Consider the following 17,163-nt stretch of genomic DNA (forward strand, 5'->3'; position numbering starts at 1 on the left):
TTTTTTTTTTTTTTTTTACAGCTGGGTGTGAAAACAGGGCAGGGGACGGACGGAAAGATGGAGGAACAAGGGAGGCTTTGTGTGCCATGTGGACGCTGGAGGAAGCTTGACGGGGGAATACAGAGTGTGGGTATGAAAAACAGGTAGACGGGGAGCAGTACGAGTGGACGAAACAGATCTCTGCGTGGGTGGGAGAAAAGGAAGGTCTGAAATAGTCGCACATGGTACACTGAGGGAGGAGTCCTGTTTGTTCGTTGGTTTCTTCTCAGGTTAGAACCCGAACACCCACACACACACATCAGCGTGGGGACAAACAGGAAGTCCAGCACACATCTGCTAGCATTTAACAGCAGCCACAAACCACAGCTGCGGCTCACAGGCCGCACCTACTGACTCGGAGTTCAGCGCTCATTGTGTTGGATTTGAATTGTAAAAGACAACACTGGCTTGGCGATGCCTTATTGTGGTTCTCGTTTGAATGTTAAATGTAGACAAATGCATGACGCGAAGCGGGAGTGTTTCTAAGCACAACCAGAGGCCACAATTGATCTTCCACTGTTTGTGCAGACGCCTGTTGTTGCCTGGGCATTGGAAAAACAAAAACAACAACAACAACAACAACAACAACACCCCACCAAAACAACATCCAAAAGCAGCTGAGAGCATGGCGCCCGGTATTTTTGTAAATGTAACAGGGTGAATCTCAATGTGTAACATCTGTATGTCTGAATCACACTCGAAGACGCCGACGAAAGAATATTATTAAACTGCAGTTAGCAGCGGTGATGTATATGCTACAGCTCTGTAAGAAGTGAAACGACGATGACAACAATGTGCTCTTATGCCAGCCCCACGTCTGAGGTATTCAACTGTGGAAGACTTGTTTTTCCAGGTAACGTCAGGCGTTAAGGCCCATAGTATGTAGTTGTGTAGTATATAGTGCATAGTTTAAAGTATAGGGTTATGTTGAAGTGGTCTTGTGTGAATGGGACTGGCAGTGACCCAGTATTTAACCACCAGCCTGTTGCGCAAGAGGCACTTTGACTTTTGTATCTTTAGTAAATGTATTTTACAGTGTCTGAGTGTATAAACTACAGTTCATCACCTTGCCCCATAATGAAAAGCTAACAGCTCGGAACCCTTAAAGTCGGCCGTCTCTTTCACTTTCTAGGCCATTCCAATAGTGTGGACAGAAAAATGGAGTTCAGAAGTAGCTTTAAAAGAACACGCGCATAGTTTAAAAGGTCAAAATGCTGCAGGAACACAAAATGCTGTTTCTGTCTTCCTGTGTCTCACTTTCTCTGAGTGGCCTACTTCCTTTTCCTCTAAAATAAAAAAAATATCCTGTGTAATTGTAGTCTTAAAGTCAGAACCTGTGACAGTCTAAGTTAAGTGTTGATCAAGTAATTGGGGACATTTAAGATATATATCAAAGATTACAGGAAAAGTGTTTTAAAACATGCTTCAAAGAAACCGAGCAATAGAAATTGAAGCAACCCCACCCGACCCAAACTCCTCCTGCAATCCACATGATGTCAATTCAGGCCATCATGTGCGCAAACCTTCCTTTGGTCGTGATGCACTTCATTACAGTGTGGAGAGGTTGTTCAATCACACGCGGTTACGTTTTCTATTCAATTAGCTTCCCTAAAGCAGGAGGAGCATGATCAGTGTAGATAACTGGAGTTTTGTTGTGCAGACGATTATGCCATACGGAGAATTATATATTGACCAATGGTCTTTCAGGGAACGCCGAGTGGGCATCTTAAGCATTGATTGTAGTGATTGTTAGTGCCTGTTCAAGAGGTAAAGCACAGATTGATTTAGGAGAAAGTTCAAGGCGCTACAACGGAGTCACACGATGCTTTGCTTCTTGTTATTTAGAATTAAGAAAATGAAAAAAAGGGTGATTTCAAGGATTATTGAGGAAAATTTCAGACAAAATACACGATGAGTTCAAATACAAAAGCATCACCAGAATGCATCCCAGAGCTGAGTGAGGTTAAGAAAGATGAGAGAAATGAGTGCTTTCATCAAAGAGAGAAAGTGTTGTGATTTTATTTTAAAGAAGGGGCATGAGCTGCTCTGACATGCATGGTGCATTCACAGGACAGATCATGCCCTGTGATTGGTTAGTTGGAAGTTATTCATGCAGTTGTGTCCACTGGAAGCAAATTTGATCCCCATGACCAAGATCATACTGAGCATTCCAACAAAAGCCCTCGTTTTATCTTCTGCTCTCATGCACTTTCATGACACCAGATTGAGATTTTGCCATGGAGTTTTTTTTTTTTTTTTTCAGTCAAAGTAAAGTTGCTTTGGAAGGACTGTCATTTGCTTCCCCTTTATGAATTCACTTTTTGGAGAGACAAAGGATAACAGCACAGTTTCAAAACAGTTTGAAGATGACTGTTTTACTCACTTGTAAGTCAACCCATCTCCTTTAGAGCATAGCTCTTCAGCCGTATGACCATCGGAGACAACGCACTGTTGGTCAGATCTGCTGGTTCAAAATGCGTTGGCCATTACAAAGCACTGCTGTGTACACGTCACCCACCATTGCGCGCAGGTGAGGTTTTAAAATAAGGAGACCTTAATTTGAATGAATTTAAATGAAGAGATTTTTTTCCGAAATGTCTCAATTAAAGTTTGTGATGCAGGGAAACTTACTTGTACGTGAGGCCATCGCCAACTGAGAAAAGCTGCTGAGCCGAGAGTCCATCTTCGGGGACGTATCCCGTGCCACCGCTGATTAAGTAATCCGCCATGCTGCCAAATGACAAGGAGAAGCAACTTCAATCAACTGTGCAGACTCAGATCAAGATGTGCATCTAAAAGGATGCTCTGCAAGAACACTAGACATCCACATTGCAGGCAGAGCTTCAGTGACCTTCTCACAGGGAAGACATAACCATAGCAACATCAACATCCCCCCCCCCCCCCCCCCCACCCCCAGCCAGCCGCTGGTCAGTGCGCCTGCGCGGCGGGCTCAAAATGCGACCACTTCATCCGCTTGCAAAAATAAGCCTATAATAATCCGGTAATAAACAATGTTATACACGTTTAATTGATTGTTTTCTATGACTGCTGCGGATACATAACGGGACATTATATAACATTAGATCCCACCATGTATCACAAACACGTCACCGTTAAAAAAAAAATTCTACTGCGATTTAGTGGCGAGCAAATTCCTGTCTCTAAATTATTAACATCGTTGCCATTTTCAAAACATATTCTCGTGCGCATGAGGCGTATGACATCAGTGCAATAGTCGCCACATGGGCGCGTGTGAAGCAAAACATGGCCGGGTGACCCACTAACATTGAACTGAACCGATAGCTGGGACTATCTACCAGCATATCAGTTGAAACGCTGTCCACAAAAAGAACACGACATCCTTACAACGTGTTCTCGACCTGAAACGGTGACGTCTGGTTGCTGGCCCGATGACCTACATTGCACTATCAGTAGCTTGCAAACATTAGCTGATTTTGCGTTGCACACTCTTAAATTGACAAAATGCACTAGTGTTACTTGTTTATACAGTGAGGTGGCAACGCAACATCCATGCTCTTCATCTTCCACGTTACAATATTATCCATGCTAGTCCCCATGTTAGCCTCCCACCTCAAACGTCCATACAGGCTAAACAGATCATTGTGTAAACCGACACAAAGCATGCCGAACTGAAGAGAGGCTCTTTTTATTTACTAGAGGAACCGAGATCTTTCTCTACCCCCATATAACGCCAATTAAACAATAGAGGCAAAACTAATTTGGCAGTTTTGATGGGAGTTTGGTGTTGCGTTCAGGTGTAGGTCGAGTTCATTCTAACATTGCGTTATATCACATTTTCATAAATGCTCAGCACAGGTGAGCGACTTTCAGTTAATGTCAAGTAACTAGCATTAGTACCAGTAAGGTTCAACGAAATAAACACGCATGTTACTTAACGCTACGTTATTTGTGCACCGAATAACGTTGGTTTGTGAACACAACTGGTGTAATAATGCTGGAGACACCAGTGGTAACGTTACTTCAACCAGCTGGTATTTAAATGACAAATTAACTATAAAAAGGCAAGTAAGCCCTCGTGTAAATCATCGATATTTGACACAAATACATGTCACGTTACCCAGTTTAACGTTAGCTTATTCAACCCGTCACTGTGTCGTCACGGGGTTCAGATCACCGTACGCTACATGTTACTCATTTAAAAACAAGTAGGTCAACTTAAACCCCATTTGTGCTACAAAAACAAACTATCCCAACTGGTGCAGATGTGTTAATAATCCACGTATGTGCATGCAACCGAACTTTTGGCAGACCAGACACGAGCAGAGCGCAGAATAGGTTGTACTTGCAGGCATGTGGGAGCAGCCGTTAGCATTAACGTTAGCAGGCTGGTTATTTTTGGCTTGACATGTGTAAAACGCTCACGAGACCTTAAAGCACGCTTCTCCATCCGTACGTTCAATATGAAATAAAGTGGTTTGGACTATGTAGCTTCTGAAACTAGCGTACACTCACACAATATGTCCCCTACACCGAGTTACGTTCGGCTAGCTAACCTTATTTTTGGAGCTGATGCCCCCGTTGACCAAAAGAGAAGCAACTTTCCAGCTGTGAAGCTACAGAAATCAGGCTTTAAAAAAAACGACGACACGGTATTTCCTTCTACCGCGAAAAACAAAACCGATGAGGAAAAAAAATGCAAGGTGGATCGGTGCTCCAAGATGTAAAAGTGCAGTCAGAAGTGATTGCCTGTCGCTGCAGCAGACAGTGCGTGTTGGTGCTGGCAGCAGCGTCACATCCCCTCTCCTCCTTACAGAGGCGTGTTTAACCCTCTGCACATTTCTGCTGCTGTGGAGTCAGTGGCGGCGGGTGAACTCAAATGGGTTAACTGGTGTTCAACTGGAGTTGTTCACGTGGACGTGTCGCTACTAACATGATGGCACACCGGTTTATCAGAGCTGTCGGTTCATTCCGATGGGCCTTTCTAGGCACGCTGTTTAGAGTGAAGACAGGCTCTACTTTGTCATTTTAGCGTTGGTGGTTTTAAGCTGCTTTGGTTAAAGATGGCACTATGCACATTTACTTAAGTGCAGTTTTAAAGTACTTTACTTGATTGCTTCCATAATGCTTTTTTATCCTTCCATTACATTGAAAAATGAATGTGCTGTTATTTGTTTTACTCCACTACACATATAAGACTTTGTTCTAAATAAAATAATATGAATTGTTGTCATGTATTAAACCTTCCAATGTGTGTGTGTAAAACAAATCCAGACCATGTGGCGATATTAATATGCTGCTAACATGTTAAACAATAGTCACCCAATATTTTAATATATCACAGTACATACTGTTGATGATGCATTTTTGAATGCAGGGCTTTTTAATTGTAATTGAGTACCTTTACATTTTTGTATTGCTAATTTACATCTTTTAGCATTGTGATTTTGCAGTTTTTAGTTTTTCTTTCACAAAGTCAATAGTTCTATTTCTTGTATTCTTGGTATAATTGTCAACAGTGTTTGAGCACGACTTGTTAACACTAATATGGAAGCAGCACTGTCTGAATCCTGGTCACATCTCGTAACTCATCTAAACTGGATTAAGTGCACTGAAATGTTCACATGATGACAATTGTGGGATGTGCAGAGAAGCAGCTTTTAGAGGAACACAAATTCTTGATGTGGATAAAATTCAGTGTCTTTTTTTCCCCGAATAACTTTTTATATATATATATATATATATATATATATATATATATATATATATATATACACAGTACAAAAGTAGATATAACAGTTAACTTCCAAGTTTTGAAGCCGCTTTCAATGGTGTGCTGTTTGTTTAGGAAACAAAAGAAAGTTCAGTCCCGATAAGAGAAAGCCGTTCTATTTTGGGCTATATCATGAATACATGGGGTCACTGAGGGGAATGAGAACACGTTTTTTTAAAGCTCATTTCATACATTTATGTGAAATCTAAAGAGTAAAAGGTTTATAAATTGACCCTGCTCTCCTCATTATGCTTACAGGAGATTGGAGTTGAACAGTCACTTACTTTATGGCAAAGAAACTGAATGTAAAACCGCACAAACATTCACATTACTTGACAGTATGTTGGCACGCTGCTCATGTTATTGAGCTGTCAGCTGCATAAATGCTGACAGGAAATTACTTTTGCTTTCTGTATGAACGTCAGTATCTTTTATCACCTGTTCTGCAGCATCATGGAGCAGAGGATGGTTCACATCCGATAAAGGTTTTGTCATATTTGCTGCCAAGGAGGAAGTTTTGAATTACAGGCTATTAAGTAACATCAGTACTATTCTTGGGGCTTTCACTTCCGGTATATTGATCATTTCTTGCAGAGATGTTTCACTGATTGCATTTCAGACATTGAATCCAATGGAGAACCATGTGGTCTTCCCTGTAACCTAATATGCCACACAGTCCTCTCTTGTTCTATATTAATCTTAAAGGAGGGCTGCTACATTGGTCTGTCAAGGTGACTCAGGGGGGATCTGTTTCCCACTCTGTGTTTGTGTCAAATTAAATGTGGGTCATTGCAGATATGGGTCAACGGTTCCTTTATGCACTGTTGCTATTCTGAGCAGTTGATTCAGCCTTGTTTATCCTCCCTGCGGCATGCTGCTCACTCCTGCCTTGATGTTGCATCACAGAATTGTCCGTGTGCACAAAGGGCACACGTTCACATTAGCACCCGATATTTTAAGATAAGCCGCTTTTGTTTGTCGTTACGGCATCTGCTCGTGAGACAAAAGTTTCCTTATCCTTCAAACAACTCAAAAATGAAGTGTCATCCGAAGCAAGGGGTTTTAACCTCAAGGGCATTTGCAAACTGATCTAAATACAAGTGTGTGGACATGTAAACTGACCCGACGGCATGAAGTTCATTTACATGAGCAGCCTTATGAAGGCACAGCCAGTGAAAGTAAAGCATGAGGACTGACATCACATTGTCCTTAAATCTAATCCTCTGGTGTGTAAAATGCTGAATTTTTATAAAGGTTTTTGCAGAACTCTCACTCTCCCTGGTAGCAATTTAATTCAGCAGCAGGACTATTTGCAATTAAAAATAGCTACTTCTGTGTAAATAGTAAAATAGATGTGTTTTAGCCTAGTTGCTGTTTGGGCTCTACCTAAAGGTGGCTCATTCTCCGTATATTTTCTCAGCAACTCACCTCTCTGGGCCTAGACCGGCCTGGATGCGTGTGGCGCTGTATCGCTGGGCTGCAGTTTCATGTCCGTGGCCATGTGAGGTTTGCCTGACATAATGTTCGCCTTCCCCGGGCGATATGTCGGTACGTTGGGGCTGAGTGTCTCCTACAATTCTCCGATAATCCACCTCCTGGCTCTTACTCGCTCCGTCTGCACCAAAGTGCTCATAACCGTACCCCTCCATCGTCCGTCCAAGGTCAGTCTCTGAATCCAGCGGCCCTGGAGCCCTGCTGTGCAGCTTGCTTGCTTTTAACACAGATCAGTCAGTGAAAAAATATCCAACAGTTGAAGGTTACATTTGTGTCAAAACAGAAGACCTCTCGAAACCCGGATATCATATGCACTTCATAACCCAAGTTTGGATGAAATGACAATTTGCAACACAAATGGAAACTCTCCAAGTTGTTTTTCTACATTATTCTTATCTGGATTCCAGTGTCTGCTCTTTTTTACTCTGCCTTCCAGACCAGATATGGAGCTGCATAGATGTTCCCACAGAGAGAAAACACGAACCAAAAAAAAAAAAAGACCTGTGTCAGGCTCCTCCGTCTGCCCCTGCACAGGATGCACCTGCCTACAAAAAGGCAACCAGCCACCTCGAAGGCGTGTCAATAGAGGGCGTCACCTAGGAGATTCTCCCACTGAGAGGGTGTCACCGTGGAAATGATGCCAGCACCAGGCCGTTGTTGTGGAGAGGCTGTTGTGCTGATGTCCTCGAAATCTTGGAGGAGAGTTTCTGTCACAGGGGCAGAGGGTAATGGAAAGTACAGACGAGCCCTGTACTGTGCATGCATGTAGGATAAAGCAGCCATTGCCCCGAGCGTTCCTCTCCAAGTTGAATGGAGTGAGTGCTGCTGTCCTGCTGAGTGCTCCATGAAGCTCTGTACATCTTGCTCCCCTCTCTATGTATGGGTTAATCCTGCTTTATATCGGTGGCACAACGTCATTTTCACAAAGAGGATTGCAGAATTAAAATGAACAGGACTAGAGACGAGCTCTGCAAAGAGTACAGCACATTTTTTTGTGCTGATCTCTTTAAATTTAGCTCCTCACGCCAGGACCCACAGAGATGTTTAGTCTTGCATCTTGTGCTTTGTGTCGGCCTCATGGAAAACACTGGTTTCCAATCTGTTGCTGAGTAAAACGTGGGCTGTGCAAAATTGAGTGTAGGATAATAAGTTCTGGTGTAACCACACCACCTCCTAAAACAGTCAAGAGGCCGAGGTTAGACACACAAGCTAGCACGACATGTACTTGTACCTTGACGCCGCTGAGTTAAGCTCTCACCAAAGCGTCAGTGTTACATAAACACTCCAACTGGCTTTAACAGCCTTTACACAAGTCACATCGCCTCTTTCTGACTTCAGAAAAGGGTATGAACGCATGCCTTTAGTGGGATGTACATACAGTGCGCAATGTACAGAATGTATGCATTGACTCCTCCGTTGTTCTTTTGGTTTGGCGTATAGTTTAGCCAGTGGAAAGGATTCCCCCCGGCCCACACGAACCCAAACACACAAGTGGGCCTCTCAAAGGGATCACCTCCAGGTGACCGACTGTTGGTGACAGTTGGCGAGACGTTAAGATGGAAAATCCTCTTAGCCCGTCCACTGAGGTTCCCCACTTACGACTCACATTCATCGGTAATACATGGTAACGGAAACACATAAGTGAAGATAACACATAAGGAAAGTGACTTTTAGCACCAAAGACACATTAGGAATAACACATTTGTAATCTTGACGAGATGCTGCCGCTCTGAGCGAACACCATTGCGTCGGATGCGCCTTAAAATCATGTTATCAACGGCATTAAAGGGTCTGTGTCTCGTGCACTAAAAGGCAAAGGAGCACACTCTTAATTTTACATGTGCATGTCCTCGGGTTGTGCACGGTCCCTCCTCATTCAATTACAATTATCCTAATGAATGTCATGTGCACAGTGTGGATACTTATTGGCTGGCTGAGACAAATCAGAGTCATACGGTTTAGCACAAGGGAAACCATTCCCAACAAAAAGAGCACTCTTCTCCTTGCGTGTGAATGACTGCGCCGCTGATGATATAATGCATCGGATGATCTGAATCTACTGTACAGTTGTAATTCATTTCACGTCACACTACTTTGACACGACACAGGTGTCATTTTAAGTGACAGCCTTCACTAGAGCTGCAGCCAGCGCGGTGGAATAAATGTGTCTTTTTCTCTATTGTGTGATGTTTTTAAAAGATGGGTATTTATGAAGTGAAACTGAAATTGGGATTGATTTTTTTTATTCATGACTTTTATTTTTCTGTAATTGCTGCAGTTATTTTCCATCAAAAAATTTGTGTCGTATGAACACAGGTGATCTAGAGCAGACAGAAGTAGCGCAGTGATATTTAAACACAACTCAATTGTACTCATCAGAATCAGTGTACTGGTTAAGGGAAAGTACTACGCAGCCTGTAAAATCAGTTGTATAACACATTCTGTGGCTGTGGTGAGAGCTCTGTGAAGTCAGAGAAAGTAAAAGGACAGCCTGGGTTACAAAAACCCTGGGGCAAAAATTTGCAGTTGGTCCACCGCCACCTACCCATATATACACATTCACCATTTGGCACAAAGCACACTAAAGACTATACATGGCAGCTTATTTATACTCCCACAGACCAACCAGAACTCCAGTCCGTGCAGTAGTTTGATTTATCAAATATATGTAAACTTAAAACCAGATTTTGACTCGCTTATTTTTTCTTTTTACAGTATATTGGCTGTCTAGTTTTGAATCACTCGTATATCATTTTACTTTACCAGTTTTTACTACTTGTTTTATGTTTTTGTTGTTTTTATCTCAACTGTTCATGCGACTTTATCTTATTCTGTAAAGCACTCTGTAACTGCGTTTGGAAGTTTGTCGCTTTAGTCTTACGTCATTCTATAAAAACAGATGTCACTGCACAGACCAGGAACTCAAAGGAATAAACTTCAATGTTCACCAAATAATGAAGGCAGCTGGTGTGACCGTGGGTGCGGAGCAGAATGTCTTTTCCACACGAGTCATGTCGACTCGTCAAAGCAGAAAAGGCAACCGTGTGGCTAATACAGTTTATGACTGCTGTGTTCCAAATATAAAATGTATGAATAAATGTATATACATGAGGCATTTTTTTCACATTATGACATGTGACAGTAGGAAAAGCGCTGTAACTAACAACATTACTGGAAGTGAACCGTCAGCTGCAAACCTGCAAGGACAATGTCTATTATGAAACAATTCAACATTAGATGACTGAAAACAACATACACAGACTCTCCAAACCTGAAACATGTGCTCCCAGCTCTTTACTGTCATACACTGACACCTAGTGGATGAAGTGTTTTATTGCCCCTTTACTAAGTAAGGGATTTCTTTATGTGCAGTTGCATTACTTCCCTGCACAGATGTACTGTACTATATTTGACAACTATGTGCTTGCAGGAAGCAAATGAGAATATGTTTCCAGCCAATGGACAGCAACTGAAAGTGACTACTAAATGAACTGTATCGTGTTAATTATTTGTTTGTTCTTTCATATCATAATGTGCTCATTGCTTTATTTTTTAATGAGCACCAGTCAACAGCTGGGTGGATTATGTGTCAAATGACTAAAGAGTTTCCTTTGACTCATAGTCTCGTACTTTCTCTCTGTCCCAGTGTTTGCCGGCTTAACTGGCTCTGCGAACCTTTTCGTGAAGCAGCAGCTTAAGATTGATCATGATGAAATACCGCTGTTCCTCCTTGAGAGTCAGCGCTTTTGAGTCAAGGCAGTGAAATGAAAAAACAAAAGGATTTAATGTCTGACTGCAGATGAGTCATCTGAACTATTGGCAGCCTCTCAACATCTGGCAGTGAAAACTGCAGAGCAGTCCCAGACTCTAAAAGCAGCTTACGCAACTTCGTGCATTATTTTAAACCGTGGGAAAATCCCAACACTTCTTGTGTCTCTGAAAAGGAACCATAATGGACAAAAGCAAGAAGCAACGCACGGAGGGAATAATTTACAACTGGGCAGGCTTGGGTGAGTAAAACGTTGCAGCACCCTCAACTTTTCTTAACTCACATCTTACAGTAATATTGTCTTGAAAGCGTAAACCACGACGCATCGATTAGTCATAGCATCTCCTATCAAATAGTTGGTGTTGATTTAAGAGCGAGCCCTACATCTGTGCTATTATCCTCCCAGTGAACTGTGCCGATAGCTATCTGGGTTGGAGTTTCCTCAAAAACAGGGCCAAGCCTCAGGGGAAGTGAAACCATGATAGGACAGCACTGCTATACTCCCTCTGAATGGAGAAATTTCCAGAGTAAAAATCTGGAATCTCCGGTCTGGCATGTGAACAAATTAGTGGTATCTAGATTTATTTTTTCCTTTTTTGACAACAACAGGCCTGCTAACAAGTTTTTACAGTGTGGATCCAGGTGTAGGAACAGGTCTGACGAGTCCCAGAAGATACATTGGTTAAGTGCAATTTAAATACAGTATAGCTCACGAATTGATCACTCTTTGCCTTTGAGCCACTGAGAACACACCTCAAATACATTGCTCCACAACGGTTTCCTTTTGTCTGTAAATGTTAACCAAACCTTTAAAACAAAGTAGTCATTGTCTTATGACAAATAATGAGGAAGTAAAAACAAGTATTTCACGAGATATCCATCTAGCTCTAAACATTTTCTGTTGGGGTAAGATATGGTACCTCTATCATGCGATACCATGCCTTAAGTTTCTAAAAAAAAACACTAAAGATAAACTAAAAGTCAGTTCACCCAGACTGAAATATCTCAACCACTTTTGGATCGATTGCCATGAACATTCATTGTCACCAGAGGATGAACCCTACAGACATTGGTGATCCACTGACTTTTCGTACCACCGTGAAGTTGACATTTGTAGTTTTAGGTGAAATGCCTCAAAAACTATTGGACACCAATGTGTACAATTGGTAGAGTTCCCCTTTAATCTTCCATCCAGTGTTGTCATCAGGCATATGATGCATGTTAATTTGACCAAAAGCCAATGACTACTGGAAACAAATGTATCAGCTTTACTTTGTGTTTTGTGCTAATTAGCAAATGTGGCCATGCTAAACAGGCTAGGTTAAGAGGGTGAACATAGCACACATTCTCCTGCATTTGCTAAACATCAACATGTTAGCGTTATCATTGTGAGCATGTCAGCATGCTGACTTTAGCATTAGCTCAAAGCACTGCTGTAGGCCTATACAGCCCCACAGAACATAGCTAGCAAGGCTGTACACTATTTCTGGTAATAAGCAACCTGGAGTGCTTTTACATTCTATAATAATAATTTAAAAAATAGCTTAATTATGGTGTGTTGTAGGTCAACCCCAATATGTATAAAATTGACTTATTTTACACCAAATTAATCAATTAATAAATAAATGTTTCAGGCAGCATACAAAACTGGCTTGGAAACAAGCTTTTGGGAGATAAAATATACAGGAAATATAATTAAATATAAATAAATAAAATAACTAGTTGTTTTCATCAACAATAAAGAAGAAAAATGGGGGAAAGAGGACACAAACTAGCTAACAAGCCACCTTTCTACCTCTCCAAGTATGTCATGATAATCCAATGGAAACTTCTAAACTCCCCCGCGGTCATGTGAAACAGTCAGGGCATTATTGCTGCTTCAAGGTGATGTCACTGTTACGCATTATAATTGAAGGCTGCTTGATATGCGGCTCATACAGCAGCGGAGACGGAGGCAGACAGCAGCTGTGGGATTTCAGCTCCAGTGTTCCAACAGTTTCTCGGAGTATTAAGAAGAAATAAAACTCATTTTTGACAAACAGATGTCAGTGGATATTTTTTTTTAAAGCTGCTGTTTGTTGATGGAAACCGGGCTGCTTCAGCCCACACACAGCAACGAGAGTGACAAATAAAGAAAGAGACACTGCAGATCAGCCGAGCCTCTGGTAAGTTATTTTACCAGCGAAATACAGAGTGTCTCAAGAGTGCTGATTTAAAAGACGCGATTTCAGCGTATCACACCGCGTCGTGTTGCACTACCGTCTCCACAGCCATGTGCTCTATTGGGATGCTACATTCAAGCTCGTTTCCTAAGCGTCTGCGTTTGAGTTTCGTTAAGCTGTGGTTTCAGTTTCAAGTCGAATTTGTGTAGCCCACAGTAAAGCAAAGCGCAGAACAATACTACAGTAACTCTTGTAACAACCGTGGTGTTTAGTGGCTTTTGTTTCTGAAAAGGAAAGAGAAGCGTATAGAGTCGTGTTTAAAGCATATTGAAGATAGAAGATAAAAACAGTCGTATGAATAACTTTGACTACAAATATTGAATATTTTCCACTCCCTGCAAACCAAATACCAATTCTGGCGTCAAAATAAATAAAAAACAAATCAAAAAAGGTTATTTTTGGGGTTGCTTATCATCCTAAATTCTAAATTTTCAACAGTCTCAAACTGCACCAATACCCTGGCTCTTCCTGTTTAGTGTGGTCTGAGGAACAGTAGCTTCCTTTCCAGATATTCTCTCTCTGTACTCCAGTCATTTCAATTTTCGACCAATTCCTGTTCTTAAAATACTTATGTACTGCAATAATTAATTAAACATGCATACTGTTGTTTTAAATTGGCCCAAAAATAATCACCAACATGTATTTATGCATGCATGCATGACTGCTTTAAATGTAAATATCTATCAATCTAAAACATCTCCTTAAATCTGTATTAACAAATACCGCAAATGTAGCCTAACTAACCTTGAAACTGATCAATCTTTTTCCTTTGCAGCCAGTTGTCCTTTGCCACGGGAACCATGGTGGCGGCAGTCCTCAAGATGTACTTTATTGGAACGGCGCTGAGCGTCCTTGCAGTCATTTATGGAATAGTGGACGCCTTTGGTGGTCTGATGTACGTCCAGGACCACCACTACATTATGGACTTGGACCAGCAGACACAGAGGCAGCTCTCCTCAAGCAGCCACCGGAGCGGATCGCCTCCGACTAAAAACATCGGCTCATGAAGGGAAACATCTTGGTCACGATTACATTTTTTTATAAGGCAGCTATGGACATGCTGGCTACTGTGACAATGGATGAACAAGACAGGACATCATTACCATGCATCGGACAGATCGTTGATATGGATGCACAGTCCCACAACATGAATTTGTGTTGACTATCAAACACAGTAATGTGGTGGAAGAATCCTATACCCGCTTTGTGTGAGTCTTTTAATGCTGAAATAAAGAATACCGAAAACCAGAGGTTGTCTTTTGAGTATTTATTCCCAGTAAAGACATGATTCTTTCCTACGAAACAGGACTTAAACTAAAAGTAACACACAGAAGGGAAATCAAGTTGGAGGGAACTAGTCAAGGCATGCCAAGTTTATAAGGATTGATTCATCCGTATGGGTCCCAGCACAGCCCAGGCTCTCTGGTAGACAAGTAAAAAACAGCATGGAATGAAGAGAAACTTTAACCAGAGATATTTCCCTTTTCGAAGGGCTGGTTGCACAACAGCAGCGCCGTGATAGGGCTTGTCTGGATCACTGTCCCTGTGGTCTATGAGTATGTATTTACAATGAAGCGAATGGATGTATCAGTGTAATGGGAACATGATTGCTCAAAGGCCATGGGGAATTATCACTGTTGTTTAGCCTCTGTCAGCTTATTGTTTTTCTATGAGTCAGTTTCTGTGTGGATCAGTCTCATTGCTCTCGTCAGACCCAGACTTTAGTGGTCAACGTGACGTCCCAAAATGTGTTTTGGGGCATAACTCAAGAATGCGTAAGTTATGACAATTTCACACAATTGTCGAATGGGATGAAATAATTGAATCATGACGTTGACAGACATGGATGCGAACTAGGCGGTATTTCCAGTTTTTTCATGAGTTGGTGAAAGGGAAAGTTAATACTGCCCTTTCAGTACATTCATGACGTAGAGCCGTTAAGTATAGGCCTACATGTTCAAACAAATCTTTAACACAGGATCTTCAAGCTGAACTGTCTGAATCATGAGTGTTTCTGACTGAGTCAGGAGGTTGCATCGGTGGAATTCCCCTCTCTGGTGACAGCCGTGATCTAAAACACGTCATTCCGTGGTTAGGAGCTTGTTAAAAGATTGAAAGCCACAGAAACACAGTATCAACCTGCAGCAGATTATATTGACTACTGAACTAAAGAGTCAGAAGCAGCGTGTCACAGAACAGTAATGGCTTATTGGTGTAAGATGAGATATGATAAGATAAGCCTTTGTTGATCCCCAGAGGGGAAATTCAGTTGTGCAGCAACACAAAGACAGAAATTAGTATACAGATACACAGAGAAAGTTAAAAAAAATAAGAATAATTAGAAAGATAAAGAAAAATAAGAATACAATAAGAAATAACAACTAGACTTAAAATGACAATGCAAACAGTATACAAACAGTACTCACGACCAGAATAGTACTTGAACTATTAGTGCATTACTGTCTCAATCAAAGGGACATAGTGGAGTGATTATAGCAGCGATCTCTTCGCTTATTAGACAGAACATGAGGAAACTGCACTGTCAGCAACTACAAATCTTTGGATTGAACGATTTAAATCAGCAAAAATAATTCAAACTTTTCCCGTGTATCATCACATGGCCAGAAACACGACCCAAATGAAAGCGAACGAATGCTCCATATCTGTACATAGCGACATGTTTTCCAAACTAAGGGACAAAAATGGCTGACTGTTGTTGTCTTTAAAGGCAGTCCCTCTTGGTTTGCCCTGCTGTTGCTCTGTGTTTTCTGTCTCCAGGCCTGCAGGGCAGTATTAGTCAGCACACCTGGGCCTGGTGCGCTCTGTGCTCAGAGGCCGGAGTGGCAGACAGCCCATTACACTTCTCCTCTTCCCACACAGCTGGGAGCCGGGCTGCGACACTTTCAAAACAAAAAATTAAAGCATTAAATAACAAACCAAAACCCCTGTTGGCAGGATTTCTCAGTGCCTTCCAAAATGGTTGCATATGAACTGTACACAATTATTTCACAAGGCTGTTTCTGGAAAGCCAAAAGAGCCGGTTACAAACTAAGGGTATTATGGGAAGTGTAGGATTCAGCATTTATTCAGCTTGACACATTTGGGCAATATTGTCAGGTCTTTGGGTTTGTATGCTTGTTGTGAAGTTTTTTTTTTGCCCTTAAGTTGCCAAAACAACAAAAAAAGAAAAAAAAAAGTTGAGCTTGAACAGTTAAGCCTCCATTAATAAGCTCTCCGCAGTAAACATGTTTCTTTGTCCTCTGTTCCCAGTTTTCCCTCAGTGCCAAGGGTGAGGAAGTGTACCAGCTTGCTTCAAAGCTTTCTCTATCAGGGGTTACAGTGACACTGGTAGTATTAAAACACCCACACACCGCCAGAGACCAGTCATCAGAAGTCAGTCATTAACTTTTATGTTTTGAAATAATGTCACTAGTGCACACAATGTAACAGTTTTCTACTTGGCTGATTTGACCTCTGCTCAATGTTTGCGTGGTTCCTCTTCCCTGAACAGCATGAAGCCTAACCAATACAGATTATAATGATGTACATTTTTCTCTAATTGGATCTCATGGATTATTTCAAAAATTAAACATCTGGATAAAATTAAAATGTGTAGCTGAAGGACAAATAAACTGTATTCCAGTTTAAAGGGTCCAGAACCTAAATATGACTTGAACATAAGATTAAATAAACTATTGAGCTTAATCATTTCCCATGGTAGTAGGATAAAGTAGACGGTCACAGCTGTGCCAGATCAGCTCCCGGCAAAACAGCTGCGTGTCTTTCGATTTCTTAGTAAAAAGTGTCTTCAAAACACTCATAGGATACTTGTTCGGTTGACTTTCAGGCATTGGCTTGAAATATATTACAACTGTGCTGCAGCCAAT

At 41.5% G+C, this 17,163-nt stretch overlaps 1 protein-coding gene across 3 annotated transcripts in view; it reads right to left on the reverse strand.

Moving 5' to 3' along the window:
• The window catches only part of impdh1b (IMP (inosine 5'-monophosphate) dehydrogenase 1b), a 15,658-nt gene extending 7,901 nt beyond the window's left edge, over positions 1-7,757 (reverse strand). Inside the window, exons 1-3 of one of the 3 annotated variants that reach the window (XM_031858964.1) lie at positions 7,220-7,757; positions 2,671-2,769; positions 2,423-2,500 (exon numbers count right to left, since the gene is read on the reverse strand). In XM_031858964.1, the coding sequence (XP_031714824.1) occupies positions 2,423-2,500; positions 2,671-2,769; positions 7,220-7,440 (398 nt within the window). In that variant the 5' untranslated portion in view covers positions 7,441-7,757. Of the gene's footprint in view, positions 1-2,422; positions 2,504-2,670; positions 2,770-7,219 lie in introns of all 3 variants that reach the window. The other 2 variants (XM_031858963.1, XM_031858965.1) reach the window with 2 other exon arrangements.
• Positions 7,758-17,163: the final 9,406 nt, after the last annotated feature.

Source organism: Anarrhichthys ocellatus, unplaced genomic scaffold, assembly GCF_004355925.1.
Source record: "Anarrhichthys ocellatus isolate YVR2014 unplaced genomic scaffold, GSC_Weel_1.0 scaffold21, whole genome shotgun sequence".
Taxonomy (NCBI): Eukaryota; Metazoa; Chordata; class Actinopteri; order Perciformes; family Anarhichadidae; genus Anarrhichthys; species Anarrhichthys ocellatus.